Source organism: Nicotiana sylvestris, chromosome 8 (assembly GCF_000393655.2).
Source record: "Nicotiana sylvestris chromosome 8, ASM39365v2, whole genome shotgun sequence".
Lineage (NCBI taxonomy): Eukaryota > Viridiplantae > Streptophyta > Magnoliopsida > Solanales > Solanaceae > Nicotiana > Nicotiana sylvestris.
Window position 1 is genome coordinate 123,104,164 of NC_091064.1, and position 20,606 is coordinate 123,124,769.

A 20,606-nucleotide genomic window follows, 5' to 3' on the forward strand; every position below is an offset into this window, starting at 1 on the left:
ATGCTTTTGATAAAAAAACCCAACCAAACCACGTCCGAATGCCCTAAAATTTTGCACACACATCCCAAATGATACAACGGAGCTACTGTAACTCTCAAAATTCCATTCCGACCCCTATATCAAAATCTCGCCTGCCAACTGGAAATAGCCAAAATATCAACTTCGCCAATTCAAGCCTAAATCTACTCCGAACCTCCAAAACTCATTCTGATCGCGCTCATAAGTCTCATATTACCTCCCGAAGCTAACCGAACCATCGGAACTCACATCTGATACCTTTAACACATAAGCCAATATCCAGTTGACTTTTCCAACTTAAGCCTCCTCAAAAGAGACTAAGTGTCTCAAACCTTACAAAAATCATTTCGGATTCGATCCGACCAACCCGATACCACATAACACGGATAAACAAAGCATAAAGAAGCAGAAATAGGAAAAACGGAGTGGTAACTCATGAGACGACTGGGCGGGTCGTCACACCAATCCCTGTGGAGACGATAATTTTACTATACTATCTTTGGCTAGCGAACATTAATTTCGTTTTGTGTTTTGCGCTCGTCACATTGGACTTTATTGAAGGTTTGCCTAAGTCTTGAGGAAAAACTATCATATGGGTCGTAGTTGATCGCTTAACAAAGCGTGCTCACTTTATTGCTTTGGCTCACCCTTACACTACACAATTCAAACTCCAGCTATCAAAGTTTCATCTCACACGAGCACAGCAAAGAATGCAAGCTCAAGCCAATGCCCACAGATTTGATAGGCAATTTCAAGTTGGTGATTGGGTCTTTGTAAAGCTACAGCCTACAACCATACAGGAATCTTCCTTGCTCACCTTTCCCTATCACAAGTTAACTTCCTGCTATTTTGGACCATATCCAATTGTTGAGAAAATTGGAGCTATTGCTTACAAACTATTGCTTCCAGTTGAAGTTTTGATCCACCCCACTTTTCATGTCTCCTAGCTCAAATTCTGTCATGAGATTCCTTCTGAAATTATCCATCTCCCGTGGTGGATTTGGCCAGTCAATTCCGCCCTACCCCTGAGCTGATATTAGAGAGAAGGTTGATCAAGAAGGACAACAAGGTTGTTGCTCAATGTTTGGTTAAATGGACAGGTTTGGATGCATCCTATGCTTGGGAGTTGGCTTTTGCTCTTCAAGCTTGTTTTCCTTCTTTCACCCTTGAATACAAGGGTGTTATTCAACGGGGGGTTATTGATACACATATTAGCCATTAGAATTTGAAAAGTTAGTTAATGAGTTTTGCCGGGAAAAGTCGTTATTCTTGTATCATGCATTTGGCATGTATATATTTTCCTTTTTCTTTATTTCAACATTTTAGTCTCATTTCAGTCTTATAAATAGGAGGAAACACAATTGTAAAGCCATTGAGATTGATATATGAATTGAACTCCTTCCTCTCTTATTCCTTTCTCTCTAATTCTGCTTCTTCTCGCTCAAACTCTTTTCTTCTTCTCTCAATTCTGTTGCTTGTATACTGTTCCATAGGAATGATACCTCAATTTAGTATCAGAGTAAACCTTCGTATACCTTTTTCTTGTTTTTGGATTTATGAACAACATGAACCTTGCTCTTTTTGTTTGGTTTGATATCTGATACTTCTTCTGCGAAGTTATCATCAACAGAGACTTCTTTGCCCTTCCTTTATCTAGTATCGCGAATACCTTCAGTAGCATCAATATTTTTCCTGTCATACTTCATCTTGGTCCGAGCCTCTGCCCTGATTTCGCGAGATGTGGTAGGCTATTTTTTACAGGTGTTGCATGACAGAATTTCGATTTCTTACTTTGTTCTTCTTGTGTAAATACATTTAATTCGAAACTAGGTATACCATCAATACTCGATTAACTACATTTTCATGAACTTCTCCTTACTGAAGCTTTCTTCGGCATTATTAGTCGAAGTGTCAGATAAATAAAAGATGAACCAAATTAGAAACTGTATATTTCCAAGTTCTGATTCGTTGTTTGTTGTTTAAGAGATGAACACGATAACAAAGCTTGTAAATCGTGTTGAATATACGGAGAGAAAGAACCAATTTTTAGAAAGAGAAAGGGATTTTGAATTGATGTTGAAGGGATGAAGACAAATTTGGAATTATATGGCTCGGATTGGCTGAGAGACGTGAGGGGGTAGGGTGGCTTAGATGAGAGACGTGGGGGAGGAGGGTCGTTGATAGGCGTTGGTATAGTAGTTATTACCGATTTAATTACCTATGATTAAGAAATACTCATTTATCACTAATTTATATATAATTGGTGGTTCTGTATAACAAAAGGTAATTAAATGATAATTTTTCTAATACGGGTAATAAAGTTTATAATGTCACCTCATTTTTTTTCTGTTTCTGTCACCACAACCACCACCACATGCTCTTCATCCTTCTTCGAGTTTGGCCTCTACCATTATTGAACATTTATTATCCTTAGAACAAATCCTTTTTTGGATTCTTGAATAAGAGCCCGTTTAGTCAAACTGTCAAAAACTACTTATTTTGAAAAGTGCTTTTTGAAAAAGTACTTTTGAAAATTAGCAGTTTGTGTTTGTTCAATTTGTTTGAGAAGTACTTTTTGCAAAATTTGATAAGCAAATTGTGTTTGGCCAATCTTTTCAAAAATTACTTTTAATTGCCAAATTACTATAAAGGACTGGAAAAGTTTATTTACAATTAGTATTATTTAAAAGAGAATTTTAAATTTTTATTATAAAATAATTAACTAATTTTTTTATTTTTATGTATACAAATTTTAATCAATATAAAATATAAGTATATAAAAGCAATAATATTGGTAAGAACATATAAGCTTACAGTTACCTGTACGAAAAATATTATTAATTCTTGAGGAAATAACAAACTAGGTAGTATTGCATTATGTCAATTATATTATATGCATGCATGCAAAAAAAGGTACAAATAAACTACAAACTGGAGATCATATAATATTGGTATACTTAAAAGAAAAAAAATTATACCTTATGAAGAAAGTGCTTAAATCTGGTGATTAGCCTTGTTATTTTAAAGAGTAATAGCCTAATATGAGACGAAGAAAAGAAGAAACAACAAAAGAGAAGAGATCTATTTATATTAGAGAGATTATTCCAAATAGGAATAAGAGAAGAAGAATAAAATACGGTAAAAATAGAAACGAGAAGAAAAAATGGTAGAGATAAACAAAATGTAAAGCTTAAATTAATAAGGGACAATTTAGGAAATATAATTTTATCGTAAGGATATTTTTGTCTTGAAAACATTAATCTTCTGCTTTTGCTTCTTAGAAGAAGTTAGAATTTGTAGTTTCTTCACAAAAGAGAGAAATTACTTTCTGCTGTTCTCAAAAGCACTTTTCTATTTTGACCAAACAACTCATATTTCCAAATAAGTACTTTTTTGATGAAAAAAACGTTTTTGGTCTCCCATAAGCTTGGCCAAACATGCTCTAGAAAACGATGATACCCACGACAAGTCCGTCTCGGGCAAACATTTGAATAACCCATGTCCATTAGTAAGATATAATGCTTTGCTGAAAGTTTAGCGGTTTGCTGAAAGTTAAAAAATGCATGGCATCTTTTGTTGAAAGCAATAATCTTAAAAGCAAATTTTGTTTGAATAACCCATGCATGTCTCACATCAAATTGTTGTAATGCAACGTTCTGACAAAGGGTAGAACAGGGGGGAAAATACATTGACACCGACCAACTGCTTTCAGATGCCATGGTTGTGAAGATAAATCGGCGCCATTTATGGTGGAAGAGTTAACCCAAGTTCCGACTTTCCGACATAGCCAATATTGCCTTGAGATTTAAGAGCAATTCTTCGGCACCTGGTCACGTTTCACTTCACAATCAATTTTGTTTCACGTTTCACGGTTCTGGCGTCTTTTGCCAGCTTTGAGCTGTAGCTAGTTTGGACATATCTTGGTCCTTTCTTTTATTTTATTTTTTTGCTGATGTGTAACTTTTATATTGATTTAATCCATGTCAAAGAGTAACAGGAGAGTGTGATTCATACTTTTGTTGGTTTGGAGCCCTAATAGGCACATCTTTAATACACTTGATGTGTCTAATAACCCCCAGTTAAAGTATTTAAACGAAAATTTGTGACAACTTTAAGGGACTGGTATGTATTTGGCCTGGTTAAAACGAATAGTGAAGTATCCATGAGTCATAAGTAGTTAAAGACAAGGACCAAATTACTAAAAATCATATTCACTGTTCTACTGACTTGAAAGAGAGTGGATTGTAATATCAAATTTGTTAAAGGCTCAGATCCTTTTAAGAGAAATTCACTTTTAGCCGGTTGGAGAAAACAAATATCATCCGATAACCATAAATATTAGTCAGACAACTCATAACCCCAAATTAGTTATACCGGCTAGCCCAAACTTACCGTATGCAGACTATTTTTACTTCTCTTTCTTTTTTTCACGGTTCAAATTTTCCATAAGTACGCGATTTGTTAGGTGTAGAAGAATTAGATGAGCAAATTAAAGAGATGCAGTTGTTGGACAAGAGAAAGTGATTACTAACACCTAAGAATTGTCACGTATCAATTTGGACAATAAATGTACACAGTACAGTGCGCCAACTGTACTGTCCCCAAAACAAATACCTATCAAACTAATAGAGCTACACGCTGCATGACTACAATATTGTGTTATCATGTATGACTTCTTCTACTCGACATATGTGAGTCCGGAACCTTTTTGTTGTTTTTTTGGACAAAAGATACACAAATAGGTGTAAAAAAAAAGTTACATTTATATATATAACGTCAAATTACGCCACGCTATACCTTAATGGTAACTTTTGCCGTTAAGGTATAGCGTAGTGTGTTTTCGCGTTATATGTACTGACATTTACTGACACAGGTATAGCGTGTTGTATTGTCACGCTATATATAGCGTACAAATACAGCACATTATACCCCTAATTATGGGCCCACCAATAATTGAATGTATAGTGTATATTCAAAGAGCGCTATACATCAAAATTTTCAACCCCCCGAGCTCGCACATTTCCTATATAAAGGGCGTTAGGATTTTAGGAAAATCCATTCACAAAAGATTCATCCCATTCAATCTTTTCTTGTTGTTAAATTCTCAAGCATTTTTTCGTAATGTCTGAAGAGCGTAGAATAATAGTTTCATTATATTAGGGGGGTGAGGTTGTGAGGGAGAATAACTCAGTGAGGTATAGTTTATCTCCACGGGGTCATGTTAAATTACCACTTACAATGGAGTACGATAAATTGATATCGTTGTTATGCAAAAAAAAGGAGTGTGAGGAAACACCGAGTGATACTTAAAGTAACCGGAAGAATATCCGAATTCTGTCACTCCGCAAGGGCATGCTTTTTACTCGGAGTTAAACATCTACGATGATGAAACTTTGAGAGATTTTCTGAGGACTCCGGATGAATACCGGAAATTTCTTGTAATCAAAATATTGGATATGTACGTCAAGGTCGAAAATGTTCCCAACAATGAGGTTCCGGATAACCCCCAGTCATCGGGTGGTTATTCTGGAGCAGTTTTTGCCGGACAGGTTCCGGATGAAAGAGTTTTCCTTGATTTAAACTTATCACCCCCTGCTTTTCCTAATTCACAAGACGAGTGGTAAACTTTAATTTTCCTTTGTGTTACGATTCTACATTTTTATTGTATTGAATTTGTATTAACGCTCATACATTTAACAGGGGGTACTAGATATGAATTTACAAATTATGAACTCAAGCATAGTTTTGGTGTGTTGGATCATGGTGGTCCATCCGGTAATCATCACCTAAATGAAAATATCCATCATGGAATTTTATCACATTACGACTTGTAAGTGAAGTGATACAGCTATATGGAAAGTATTTATTAATTTCAGTAGCTTATTATTTTGTTGATTGTGCAGTGAAAACGAGAAAGTTGAACCACATGTACTCACTCAATTGCCCGAAGACGACGTATTAAATCGGGATCTGGCATATGCACAAAGTGAGGAAGAGAATAGTGATTATGACAACAATGCTGATGAATCTGGAGACAATACACCATTTCCTCGTGATGATGGTGATGAGGAGGATGAGAAGGAAGGACCTGATTCGACCAGAGAGTATGTTCCACCCCCCTAGACGAAGTGTGTACGAGTCCCAATTGTCGTTTCATTCAAGAGAGATTCCTTACCTTGATAACTTGCCAAGCATGCCGAATGTGGAAGCTCTCACAAGGGATTTTAATGAAATTCGGACAGCAATGTGGGATGAGTCTGGACCAACGGTGCTGGAAAAGGGCATGCTTTTTCCTGATAAAGCGCACGTAAGCAGGGCTTGTAAAATGCACAACGTAAAAGAGTGTCGTGAAATGACAGTATGGGAGTCAAGTCCGGTTGTATACAAGGTTGTTTGTCGCAGGTGGTTTTGGCCATGTCATTGGATGTTGCGTGCGAGCAAGAAGAACACAGGTCTGTGAAAAGTGGGTAAATACATTCCCACCCACACATGCGAAATGGATACATTCAACGGGAATCACTTCAACTTGGATATTGACTTGATTTCTCTTGTCCTTATTCCACACGTCGAAGCGTCCATAAGGTATAAAATCAAAGAGTGCATTACATCAGTCCACCAGGAACATGGCCATACCATTACCAAAAGAAAGGCATATCTCGGGCGCAAACGAGCGTTTGAAATAGTCTATGGCAACTGGGATAAGTCATTTGTAGCTCTGCCCAGGTACATGGCCGCACTGCAGCACTTTAACCCCGGGACGGTTGTTGAATGGAAGCTTGAGCGAAGTCCGGGTAAACCAGAATATATATTCAATTATGTGTTCTGGCGTTTAAACCAGCATTGATGGTTTTTCGCATTGTCGGCCCATAATATCCATAGACGGCACTCATGTCTATGGAAAGTGCAATATCAAGATATTGATAGTCGTGGCAGTAGATGCTAATGGACAGATATTTCCTCTAGCTTTTGCTATTTATGCCAATGAAAGCCAAGAGACGTGGATGCTGTTTTTGAACTACTTGAAAGAGCATGTTGTCAAACAGCGTTTCGGTATTTGTCAAATATCTGATCGGCACGGTGGTATCTTAAGTTCTGTGGAAAACTTGCCTGCATGGCAAGAACCTCATGCCTACCACCGTTACTGTGTGAGACACTTTAAAGCCAATTTTCAGAAGGCATATCCCAACAAGGATCTGCATGATTTGATGTGGATGGCAGCAACAGACTACCAACAGCATAAATTCCAGAGGCACATGGAATTTATCAGGCAAGAAGACGAGGCAGCCTATCGTTGGTTAATGCGACATGACCCTAAAAAGTAGACTTTGCATGCAGATGGTGGCAGACGTTGGGGAACTCTGACTACAAATGTGTTAGAGTCTTTCAACGGGTTATTGAAGTCGGTAAGAGGATTGCCTGTCACGGACATGGTGCGGATGTCGTTCAAGCAGATAGCGGAGAGGTTTGTTGAGAGGTCTGCAGCTCCAACTTCATTGATGGAAAGGGGTATTGATTTTATGCCAGTGCCGATAAAGAGATTTGAGAGATACAGACGGCGAGCACATTGGCATTCATTTTTGCAGTATGATAACGAAAGAAATATTTTGAAGTTCGCACCGCTATCCATCGAAATCGGGGGAATAATGTACATATTGTAAATGAATCTACAAGGTTATGCTCTTATGAGAAATGGTCCATCTACCACATGCCTTTCTCACATGCCATAAAGTGCTTTCAAAAAGTTGATTTAGGTATAACCAACTATGTTGATCAACAATATAGTGTTGCGAAGTACCTAAACACATATAGTGGGCAGTTGCAGCCAGTGGGAGCTGAGCATTATTGGCTGCCTGAGCCATTTATAATGGTGTGTACCAAGTCCTATTTGCGTCGAATACAGGTGCAGAAGAGAATGCGTATACGGAACCAAATGGATGTTAGTGATACCATTTATGCGCGCAGTTGTGGTATATGCTGGCAAACAGGACACGACCGTCGAAAATGTCCTTTGGGTGGCAATAGTAATCAAGCTTGTGGTGGGTGTTCTTCTATTGTTCCTAACTATCAATGAGTTTATGTTGTAATATTTAGTTGTTTTGTTTATGTTGCAAGATTTATAAAATAAAATTATGTTTGTTAATTATGAGTTGAACTTTTCCATTTCAGTTTTGTTAATGATAATTAAAAAAAATTATATATTCGGAAGAACTTGAAACAACATTGAAATTTCATAATGCTGATTAATTTAATATTAATTATGTTTGTTATTTTATTTATATGTGTTGTCTTGTCGAACTAAAAAAGCTGCCCAACTAACATAAAGTTGATTCGTACCTGTCAGAACCTTTAACACGCAAAGCATAACGCGGTCAAATACTATGTTATGTGTATATATAGAGCGGTGAAATAATACGTTATATGTGTTGTCTTGTCGAACTGAAAAAGCTGCCCAACTGACATAAAGGTGATTCGTACCGGTCAGAGCCTTTAACACGCAAAGCATAGCGCAGTCAAATACTACGTTATGCGTATATATAGAGCGGTGAAATAATACGTTATATGTGTTGTCTTGTCAAACTGAAAAAGCTGCCCAACTGACATAAAGTTGTTTCGTACCCGTCAGAACCTTTAACATGCAAAGCATAGCGCGGTCAAATACTACGTTATGCGTATATATAGAGCGGTGAAATACTACATTATGTGTGTTGTCTTGCCTATAAATAACGGGATCATTCTAGTTATTTTATGCGCTCAACAATAACTTAAACCAAGGTTTTTTTTAACGCACAAATGTCTCAACCTTTTTATGTACCAATGTGCAAGTGTGAAAAAAAATGCATGATGCAAAGTTGTTGGGATAATGGTGAAGCTGGACGCCGCTACTGGGAATGTTTGAACAAGTTTTATAAGGTTCCTGGCGAACCTATTTGCGATTTTGAGGTATGGATTGATGAATCATGTTATCAGGAATACTACAAAGAATTATTGAACGATCTTAATGATTTGTGTTTAAAATAGTGGGAACGTGAAAAAAAAAACATAAAAGAGAGTTTGTGGAGTTGAAAGCGAAACTTAAAGAGGTAGAAGAAGAAAAAAAGAAGCTGGAAGAACAATTTAAGTGGTTGGAGCAGAAAATAATGGGCGGCAGTGACTAAACTTTGACATGTGTGTATCGCTTTATCTTTATGTTTCCTACGTCGTGTATTTTTATTAGTTGTATTGACTTTTAATTAAGTTAAGTTGTTGTGTTTGTGTTTGTGTTTGTGTTTGTGTTGTAGTATTAAACTAAATTAGTTGTAATGAACTTTATTTTTATTAATTGGAATGGAATTTAAGTGTTTGTGTTGTAGTACGAAACTAACAAATGAACGGAGAATTAAAAAAGTAATGTGCATATTATATAAAAATTGTTGTTAATGTATATACAAAGATATTATTTACATCAAAAAGATAAAACAAGAAAATCAATATGTCCCGCATCAAGTGTGCTTCAACGCAGCTGCTGGCCTGAGGCGCATCCCATCCCACCTGGGTACGCTATCGGGATCATCATCATCAAGTCGCCTCCTAATAGCCAGATGCGCCGCATTATGAACATCATTGGTGCTGACAGGATCAGTAAAAGGGGCCGCCAGTCCAGTAGAAACCTACATAAGAATAGATAGCTCAATATAGCAAAATATATAATAAGTCACAACAATTTAAATTGCCTTACCATGACATCGTCGGGCTCCTAAATGTAATCATCTATCACAGCCATGTCAGCATCGTGTTCAACCTTAAAAAGGAAATTAATAAAGTTATGGAAAATAAAGACAAATTGTAATTCAATACCAAGAAAATCATACCTGCGCCTGTGATGATGAACCATAACTCAATCGCCGCCAACTATGTAAATCTCGGGATGGCCGGTCCTCAGCAACAGTATACGGGCCTAGAAAGTATGTATCCCAATCGACTCTAGAAAGGTCCATGCATGTGATCAATAATTGACCTGACGGGTTCACTTGCGAAGTCCCTAGAGTGAGATCCATCCCAAGGCTGTATAACGGCATGTCCGTCTCATGTAGGCCACCCGGCAGATCAGCAGCAACATCATCAGCAGGGGCCTCAACGCCCCCTTTCTAGGGACCACCTCTTCTCCGCCCACCGCCACGTCGTCCGGCACCCCCGCCTCATCGGGCATTACCACCTTGTCGGGCACCAGCCACCACCTCGTCGGGCACCACCACCTCGTGCCACACCAGGGCCTCGCTCGTAATCCTTTGGCTCCACATAATCAGGCATGTGTGCCAAACGCTGATCCTCCCGGGCTTTCTGTAGTGTCGGGGCAGCCAACTCTACAAATCGATGGCTGTAATCGTGCAAGGCGGCGTCAGGATCGCCGACATAATCCTGCATCTACAGTTCTATCTGATAGACTGTATGTAGTCCAATAGCATGCAAAATGTATAAAATATAAACTACATACATTGTGCTAAGTTACAATTATATAATTAATAATAACAGAAAACATACCAGGGCCTCGTGTCGCCCGGCGTATGGAACGTACCGACCGCCAGCCTGATGAATAGGGTTCCCGATAAAAAGTCGGGTAACGTGGCGATACCAGGACAGATACCCCTCAATAGCCACCTCCTGGGTCTATCTAGGTGGGGGCAGAATCATCTGATCCGCTGGTCCCAAATATGGATCTGCCCCGCTAAACATGCCATAAATGCATCGTCCGTCCTGCAACAATCATCCCTCTGATAATGTCTTGGGTACCATATAGGCCCCCTCGGTATATACTGCGGGCGGCCAAACTGGCGAAGTACCCGCTACGAGGCATGATGCTCCACAATATCGAGGCATATGAGCGGGGCAGAAGTGCTCCAAATCAATCGGTCGGCCCAGCAATAAGCTTGCAGGCTAGATATCAAATCATCGTTGTACAGCGTCCAGATGAACTATCAAATAAGAACACAAAACGTGAGTATGCGCAACACTAAGTTAATCTATACCAGGTAAGTTTAGGTACATATTTACCTGTGCGCCCTCCAGCAGATCCAACACATCCCTGCAGAGGGGGAGATTATGATGAGAATCATACTCTTGTGAAAGTGTATGGCGGAGAACCCACCTCCTGGCTAGAGGGAGTTCTGAAAGTGCTACATTATGAGGTAATTGTGGTAGAGGTGGCTGAAACTGCAAGAACCGCTCCCAGGCCCAAACCTAACATAGAAAGTTGACGTCAGGTTTAAGATAAATTCTAACTAGGTAGAGTTGGAACTGATGAACAGATTATTCGAATATGTTGTCACATGTAGAAGCGGCAAAAAACCACGAACATCTCTCTAAGTGTCCATGCTCGCCCGGCACATACTCCTGTACATGTAGGCAAGAACAGCAGCACCCCAGCTGTAATAGGGTAATTCATCTAGCAGTTGAACATGATGAAGAAATCTCAGGCTGACTAGGTTCCCCGAAGTGTTCGGGAACAAGACCCCTCCAAATAGAAGAAGCAACAACAACCTCGTATACCGGGTAATATGTACCTCCTCTATATCGTCGGTGATAATGGGGTGGAGTACCTCCAGGTAATGCCTAATAGGGGTCAAAGACAACCGATTGGCAACTAATGAAAATGTCTCGTCCTGTAGCTTGAAACCCGTGAGCTCCTGCAGCATGTCCCAATAATCATCACGCGACATAGATCTCATAGCAATAGGCAGTGAAACGGGCATGCCATATAAAACCTCCACGTCCTGCAGTGTTATAGTGGCCTCGCCAATGGGCAGGTGAAAGGTGTGCGTCTCTAGTCGCCACCGCTCAATCAACGTCGTGATCAAAGCCCAGTCGAGCTACATCCGCCCAATCTCAATAATCCTATAAAATCCTGTATCTTGTAGGCACTGGACTACACGCTCGTGGAGATCTCTAGGCCTCAAAAAATCCCACAGGTCGTCCACTCTCCTAGCGCGGAGAGTCTGGGACAGTAACTCCCCTTCCCATATATGGGCGGGCCTATGATCGCCTTGTAGCACTAATATCTCATGAGAGTAAGGGCCTATGTCGTCAACTGTAAATTAAACAACATTAATTGTTTATTTAATTATTTAATTGTACAAAGTATATATACCTATTGGGTTCCAGGCTCGGTATTTGAGGCCCAGTAGCACCAAACTATCATTAATAATTATGTGTGTCAAATTCAATATTTTGATAATTTTGTGTGTGTTTGTTTTAAAAATTTAAATTTTTAATTATTTAATTGTACAAAGTATATATACCTATTGGGTTCCAGGCTCGATATTTGAGGCCCAGTAGCACCAAACTATCATTAATAATTATGTGTGTCACATTCAATATTTTGATAATTTTGTGTGTGTTTGTTAAATTCTTAATTTTTAATTATTTAATTACACAAAGTATATATACCTATTGGGTTTCAGGCTCGATATTTGAGGCCCAGTAGCACCAAACTATCATGAATAATTATGTGTGTCAAATTCAATATTTTGATAATTTTGTGTGTGTTTATTTTAAAAATTTAAATTCTTAATTTTTAATTATTTAATTGTACAAAGTATATATTTTCATCTACCAATATAAGCAATACTTAAACTACAGGGATTCTACGCTAAAATACTCTATAGTTCACTACGCTAACAAGTTCTACAATTTACTACGCTAATGAATAATCTAAACTAAATATAAACAACAAATACATTTTAATCACATAAAATTCACAAAAATACATATAACATACTAGTTTCGCAAAATAAAACACAAACCGGCATGGAAACAGTAATATCTAAATCCTGATATTAACAGAAAAAATTATTTATATTTTTTTAGAACACTAATATCTAAGTCCGGATAAATATAACATACTAATTTCGCAAATAAAACACAAAACGACATGGAAACACATTCAATCAACTAATAAATATGCATTATTATATAAGTTTCGACATAAAATAAATCGAAATACCTCGATGTAATATTTTGTGTGAAAAGTTGAATCCGAAAGAGTGAACCACAATAATACAATGCTCTACTACGATGTGGGACCTACGTTCTTAACGTTTTGTGTGACGGGTGGGGCCCACAATTTTTTTTAACAGACGATGCTGGGGGGGGGGACCAGAAATGGCTTGAAAGTAAAAAAATGGGGGAGGCTCGTTTCTGGTCGGGGAAAAAGACGAAGGGCATTATTTAATTAGGGGTACAACGTGCTGTATTTGTACGCTATATATAGCGTGAACATACAGCACACTATACTTGTGTCAGTAAATGTCAGTATATATAATGCGAAAACACACCACGCTATACCTTAACAGCAAAAGTTACCATTAAGGTATAGCGTGGCGTTATATATATAAATGTAACTTTTTTTACACATATTTGTGTATCTTTTGTCCAAAAAGACAACAAAAAGGTTCCGGACTCCGGCATATGTAAGCTCAATTTTCTTTAGTCTTATTTTTTCCCCCCAGTTTCGAAGCTTGAATGAGAAAAGAAGATCTTGAAATTAGTGGTCATGAAATAAAAAGTTTAGTATTGTACACTAAAGATACATTAGGATTTAGGGGTACACTCAAAAAAATATAGGATACACTTTATATAAAAAATTTATACAATGTAATAGTGTATATACAAATCCATCTCTTTTTTTTTTTTTGCTCCCCAAAAATAACCCAAAGACTGAAAAAATTCTCGTAGTTAAAATTGTATAATCAGTGTATACTGCATAAAAACTCAAAGTGTACAGATACATAGATATTACATAAAAGATACACTAAATATACATTTATTGTACATGATATACACAAATTATACATCTCATATAGCAATAACCACCTCCACAAATACACTTCACCTTTTACTTCTTCTCAGGAAATGCACATAAATTCATCCAAAAGACATGAAGCTCAACCTCCAAACGGCTCACAAAGCACCGACAACCCACCAGCGACATTATATATTGTATAAACAGTGTATATAAATTGTATAATAGTACATATACACCTATTATACAATATATATACATTATATATACATTTGTAAGGTAGATCCACAAACTTTTTACCCCATAGGGCATCTCCAACCTTTACCCCATTTTTGGTCCCCAAAATGGGAATTTTCCCATTTTGGGGACAACTTACTCCAAGCATTCCCCCATTTTTGCCCAAACTTTTTTATATTTTTCTCTCTCTTCTATATTAAATTATTATCTCTTATTTCAATTTCATTTTTTAACTTTCATTAAATAAATTTCATATTTATTTTTATTAATTTGTAATTTTCATAATTAAAACAATTCCATAAAATTTTAAATAATGGTTGAGGCGCTGAATAATGCAATCCAGGTAAAAAAAGAAGTTCTGACTGTTCAAAAGGAAAAAGTAAGAGTAAAAGAAATGAAAGAAGAAAATAAAATTTTAATGATGGATGTGGATTCTATTGTCGATCCGACTCATCGTGAATTTATGCGACAAGAACAACAACGAATAATGTATAAAAGAAGTCAAGAATATTCACAGTCACAACCACAACAATCCTCAGCCCCATTCAGTCAATACTATAATGATTTTGGTGTATCTGGAAACGACATAGCTCCCTACTAAGTTATTATGCTATTTACCGTAGTTTTAATTTTTATGTATTTTAATTTAATGTATTTTCAGTTGTCTTGTATTTCCAATTTTAATGTATTTTCAATCTTCACTTTTCAATTTTAGCAACATTTAATATTTTATATTCGCACCTTTCAATTTTAGCAACATCTAATATTTTATATTTGCACCGTTCATTTTTTGAGATAATTATATATTTTTTGTATAATTATAACTTATAATAAAATTAACTTATAATTTTACATAAAAATAATAAATGCACGAAAATTAATTTATCAAAATTATACACCAAGTTAAGATATAAAATTAATATTATAAAGACATTACATAAACATAATTAGGTATATATAAAGAGATAAATTAAAAGATTAAATAATAAAATAAAAAAATGATGAATAGTAATGTGGGAGATGAATAGTGTAACCCCATATTTGAGGGAACACTATTCATCCTCCATTTTGGGACAAAAATGGGGGAGGGTTGGAGCTAAATTACCCCAAAAATTGCCCCCATTATGGGGGATGGGGGCAAGGTTGGAGATGGCCTTATATAAACATTTGTAAGGTAGCTGCAAAAAATTCGGAGCCGAAAAGGAAAGCAAAAGGGAAGGTCACTGGAGTCTTTATCCGATCGTAGCCATGGCCGATAGATATCACTAACCAAGTATTTGCTATAATTCCTTACAGATCTAGAATTGCATGACTTTTATAGAAGAGGAAGGAAGCAACACGGAAGATAATAAAATTATCATTGGTTAGAGGTAGTGGTGGAGATGTTTTAGGCAAAGAAAAATTATTTCTATAAATTTCCGATTCGCAATGGATGGTTGTTGGTCTCGATTTGATTTTGGGGTTGAGATTTGAGAATGTTTTGAGAGGGAGATGAAGATTTACTTATGGAAATATGGTGAATCGGTGGTAGTGAGATCAATGTAGAGATAAGTTGGAGTGGTGGTGTAAGGAAGGCGGTGGAGATAAGCTGGATTGGTGGTGATTATATCGATGATGGAAGTGGGAGGAGAATAACAAACAACTGGAGGAGTAGGAAATACAAATGAATTGGGAAGAGAAGTGCATTGGGAATTGTGGCTACAACTTTCAAAAGAATTGGGCCTAAAGGCCATTTCGGGGGCATTTGCATCTATACCTGCTTTTTGGGTCACGTTTTAACTTGTACCCGTTTTGCAAAAAAATTGTAAGTGTACCCACTTTTTCGCGTAACTTCAGCATACGGGGCTGAAGTAGCAAAGGCAATCACGCAAAACTTCAGCATTCTAGTAGACAAGCCTGAAGTAGTAAAGGCAATACGTTGGAGTTTTTTTGTCCTGGATAAGGTTTTTCAAAAATTTCAGCAAAAGATGCTGAAGTTATTTAGTTCATTTGTAAAAATTTCAACACTAAATAAGCTAAAGTTTTTTTGTCCTTGATTCATTTGTTTTGTCATAAAGCTTTTTTAAAAACTTCAGCAAAAGATGCTGAAGTTATTTAGTTCATTTGTAAAAACTTCAACACTAAATAAGTTGAAGTTTTTTTGTCCTGGATAAGCTTTTTCAAAAACTTCAACAGAAGATGCTGAAGTTATTTAGTTCATTTGTAAAAACTTCAGCACTAAAAAAACTGAAGTTTTTTTGTCTTAGATAAGTTTTTTCAAAAACTTCATCAGAAGATGCTGAAGTTATTTAGTTCATTTGTAAAACCTTTAGCACTATATAAGCTGAAGTTTTTGAAAAAACTTTCTAAATGTTACTATAGTACAGATGGAAGGACAAACAAAGCAGGAGGCTTACACGACGCTCTACCAACTGAAGTGGGATTTTGTGGCTCTTACTTTTGTCTCTCCACATTCCCATCTTATTCTGAATGTTACTATAGTACAGAGACAGATTGGTTGTTTTGCAGTGCAAAAGATACTATTCACAACACTCTCACTGTTCTGCTTCCTATTTCCCCACTTCTCTTTGAACTCTTCCCTTTGCATATCCATACGAAAAATATATAAAGACCACTCACCTTCCCATTCTTATATGTATAGTAATAATACACCTTTCAATAGTCTAAGTCGGTTCTTGAATTCATAGAGAAAGATAGGTTTAAAAAAAGATTGTGTTTTCATTATATTTTCTTGAGTTTAGAGTTGTGGGAAATCGATAAGACCGTGATCCGATGATGAAGATCTATGCCTTTGTGCTTGATGCTACTGCTGCGTGGTTTTGAAGGAAACAGAAGAAAGAAGAAGAAGAGGAAGAAGAAGAAGAAGAAGAAGAAAAAGAAAAAGAAGAAGAAGAAGAAGAAGAAGAAGAAGAAGAAGAAGAAGAAGAAGAAAACGAAGGAGGAGAAAGAGGGCTGAGGTTGTTTAAAATGTGGTTACACGTTAAAACTTTTAAAAAAAATGGGTATAGGGCGCCCCGTGCAATTTTTCGCATTTTAGGTCAAAGATGAAAATATGGTCTATTAAAATATTTGGACGACCATACAACGTCATTTACTCGATCCTTTTTGGGCGAACGGCACAAATAGCCACTAAAAGCTGTGGCTTTTATTTTAAAGCCACTGTTTTCAATGTATTTAGACTTTAGCCACTCCTTTTAAAAAACTTATACCTGACTGGACGAGAATACCTTTCTGGTATAACTTATACCTACGTTATCAACACAAGCAGCAGTTACACAAAGAGAAGAAGCGAGCAACAGCAGCAGTTACCACAGCGGCGATCAACTGAGGACGAACCACCATTTCTCTTCCCGATTTCAAAAATTTAGCAATCTAATCCAAAAAAACGACATAGATAAACAGTAAGTTGTAATTTCATGTGTTTCTATCAATTTTTATTTCGCTATAGTTATACTTTTTAGATCTATATTGATTTGATTATATATTAGATAAGAATTTGATTTTTTTTTAATTTCTGGATTGATAAATTTATAGACACCGCCTCCTATGATAATTCTGTATTCCGGACTTAGTGTCTTCATTTTGGAAATTGAATTCAAAAAAATAAGAACACTATGTCCTTAACTTTGATTCTACTGGCCTCATTTTGCAAATTGAATAAAAAAACTTAAGGACAAATGTCCTTCACTTTGTTGTTGTTCTTCTGTATACAAAGTCCTGTAGCTTGAGTTTCAAATTGTATGTTTTAATTTCTGGTTCAAATGTTAAGGATTGACAGTCCTTAACTCTTAAATACATGTTTAAATGTTAAGGACTAGCAGTCCTTAACTTTTAATTCCATGTTTAAAACTTAAGGACTGGCAGTCCTTAACATTTAATTCCATGTTTAAATGTTAAGGACTGGCAGTTCTTAACTTTAATTACATGTTTAAATGTTAAAGGACTGGCAGTTCTTAACTTTAATTACATGTTTAAATGTTAAGGACAGACAGTCCTTATCTTGGTCTTGCACTTACAGTACACCTGTTCTTAATTCTACAAGGATTTCTTTATAACGTATGCCCTTTGTTTCCCATTCTCTTGACTTGTAGGATGGAAACAATATGCATAATAGTTGCTTTAAATGGTAGATGGACTGAAGACTATAAGTATCTTGATCATCAAACAAAGCTTTTCCTAGCACCTGAGTCAATTCAGTTTGAAGATTTCGTTAAACAGATTTTTGAGCTTATTGAATTGGATAGAGAAAAGTTTGAAATAGTGATATGGTTTGATATCAACCTTGGAACAAGCAAAGGAATGCTTGTATCCAAAGATTTAGATCTTCACACATGTATAGAGTTGCTAAAAACTCATTCACTCTTCAAGAGCTGTCGTTTCATAGTTGATATTTCGGAAAGAGTTTTTGCATCAACAAGCAATGAACATGCCAACACAAAAACTCAACATGACAATCAAGAGCGATGCCAACAGATAGTTGAAGTAGATATGGTTGAAGCTCAACCATTAAATGAAGAGGTGCATCAAACATTTGATTCTATTCAAGTAGAAGGACAAAGCATTATAGAGATTGACAACGAACAAGCTTTGGGTATTCAAGTCTTAGAGAGTGCACCGGTAATCGAAGTAGTTGCTGACAAAACCTGCACTCAAATAACTAAACGAAGATCAAATTTGAAACAAAAAGAATCCCCAACTACGATATTAAGAGAAAATGCTTCTTTGGATCAAATAAAAGTCGGATCAGTATTTGACAAGAAGAAGAGCATAATTAATTGTTTTTCTAATGTAGCAATCAAAGGACATTTTGAATTCAAAGTTGTTAGATCAAGCTCAACAAGATATTCGTTGACATGCAATGATGATAGGTGTCGTTGGTGTGTGCGTGCTTTCAGAATTAAAGACTCAACATTATTCAAGATAGTAAAGCTTGAGAAAAAGCATGACTGCTCTGTTAACACTAGGAAAGCAGATCAAAGGCATGCTACTTCAAAGTTGATTAGTGGTTACATTATCGATAATCTTCGGGACCCAAGATTTGAAGTTACACCAGCTTTTGTCATGGCAGAGATGCAAAAATTGCATGGACTAGACATTGGATATCACAAGGCGTGGCGTGCTATTCAACATGCTTCCGCTTTAATAAGAGGAAGTCCCGAAGAAAATTATGAATTATTGTGTTCATACTTGTATATGATGACAAGTAAAAACCCGGGAACTTATACTAACATAAAGATAGACGACAACAACAGGTAAACAATTTAGGACATGCTGTCTTTAGCCTTGTTAACTTTTGAGTTATAACCAGAAGTTGAGGACTGCCTATCCTTAAGTTTTGAACTTGTAATTAAAAGTTAAGGACTTCCAGTCCTTAAGTTTTGAACTTTGAAATAAAAGTTAAGGACAGCATGTCCTTAACTTTATAACTTGTAAATGTAAGTTAAGGACTGACTGTCCTAAACTTCGGGTATTTTAACCTTGTTTTATATTGTATTTTCAGGTTTCTTTATATGTTTTACGCATATGGATCATCGATAGCTGGTTGGAATCATTGTAGACCAGTGATTGCTATTGATGCGACTTTTTTGAAGTCAAAATATCGTGGTGTTTTAATGATTTCAGTTTCAAAAGATGCAAATAACCAAATTTTCCCATTAGCCTTTGGAATAGCAGAATCTGAAAACAACAATTCCTATGAGTGGTACTTTAGTCAGCTTCGCAATGCAATTGGGAGCCGTGAGAATTTGATTTTTTTATCAGACAGGCATCAAGCTATTGCAAATGGCATTGTAAAGGTATATCCTGAAAGCCATCATGGGATTTGCATCTATCATTTGGAGCAGAACCTAAAGCGAAGAAAGGTGAAAAGTGAGGTCATAAAACTTTTCCAAAGTGCTGCAAGAGTATACAAGCGTAAAGAATTTGACATATACATGTCAGATATTGCAAATGTAGATAAGAAAACTTATGACTACTTGATGGAAGAACCACCGGAAAGATGGGCACGTTCTTGTAGTCCACAACGAAGATATGACATGCTCACAACAAACATAGTTGAGTCGATGAATTCAGTGCTATTAGAAGCAAGGGAGCTGCCTATACTAAGAATGATGGATTTCATTCAAGTGAAGCTACAACATTGGTTTTATGAAAGAAGAAATAAAGCAGAAGGAACATTTTATGATGTTTCTTGTTGGGTAGAGGAGGAATTGAAGAACAGAATAGATTTAGCATTTACTTTGAACGTAAGTATTATGTTTTATGTTTATATTATGATTTTGACATTTTTTAACATAATGTACTCACTTATAATTTTTCAACATTGAAGGTCTTCCCTGTTGATTCATGGCGTTCTAGAGTTGAAGAAGAAGGAATAACTTTCTTGGTGGACTTAAACAAAAGAACATGTGATTGTTTTCAATTTCAACTTGATGAATTACCATGCATACATGCAATTGCAGCTATCGAGAAGAGAAACATCAAGAAGTCCGACTTTTGTTCGCACTGGTACTTAAAGGAATCTTGGCTGAAAACATATGAAAGACAAATACATCCTGTAGGACATACTGATTCATGG

At 36.5% G+C, this 20,606-nt stretch overlaps 1 protein-coding gene across 1 annotated transcript; it reads left to right on the forward strand.

Moving 5' to 3' along the window:
* The first annotated feature begins 6,211 nt into the window (after nucleotides 1-6,211).
* Nucleotides 6,212-8,089, forward strand: LOC138875623 (uncharacterized). Its single transcript, XM_070154471.1, has 5 exons — nucleotides 6,212-6,325; nucleotides 6,421-6,470; nucleotides 6,857-7,308; nucleotides 7,354-7,524; nucleotides 7,770-8,089. Exons 1-5 carry the CDS (start codon nucleotides 6,212-6,214, stop codon nucleotides 8,087-8,089), a joined length of 1,107 nt encoding a protein of 368 aa, XP_070010572.1.
* The last annotated feature ends 12,517 nt before the right edge of the window (nucleotides 8,090-20,606 follow it).

Excerpts from the sequence above, each read along its gene's own strand:
- LOC138875623 (XM_070154471.1), top strand. The coding sequence starts at position 6,212 with ATGCCGAATGTGGAAGCTCTCACAAGGGATTTTAATGAAATTCGGACA. Across the intron at positions 6,326-6,420 it reads TTTTTCCTGATAAAGCGCAC|GTGGTTTTGGCCATGTCATT; the intron begins GTAAGCAGGGCT and ends TGTTTGTCGCAG. Across the intron at positions 7,525-7,769 it reads AACTTCATTGATGGAAAGGG|GTATAACCAACTATGTTGAT; the intron begins GTATTGATTTTA and ends AAGTTGATTTAG.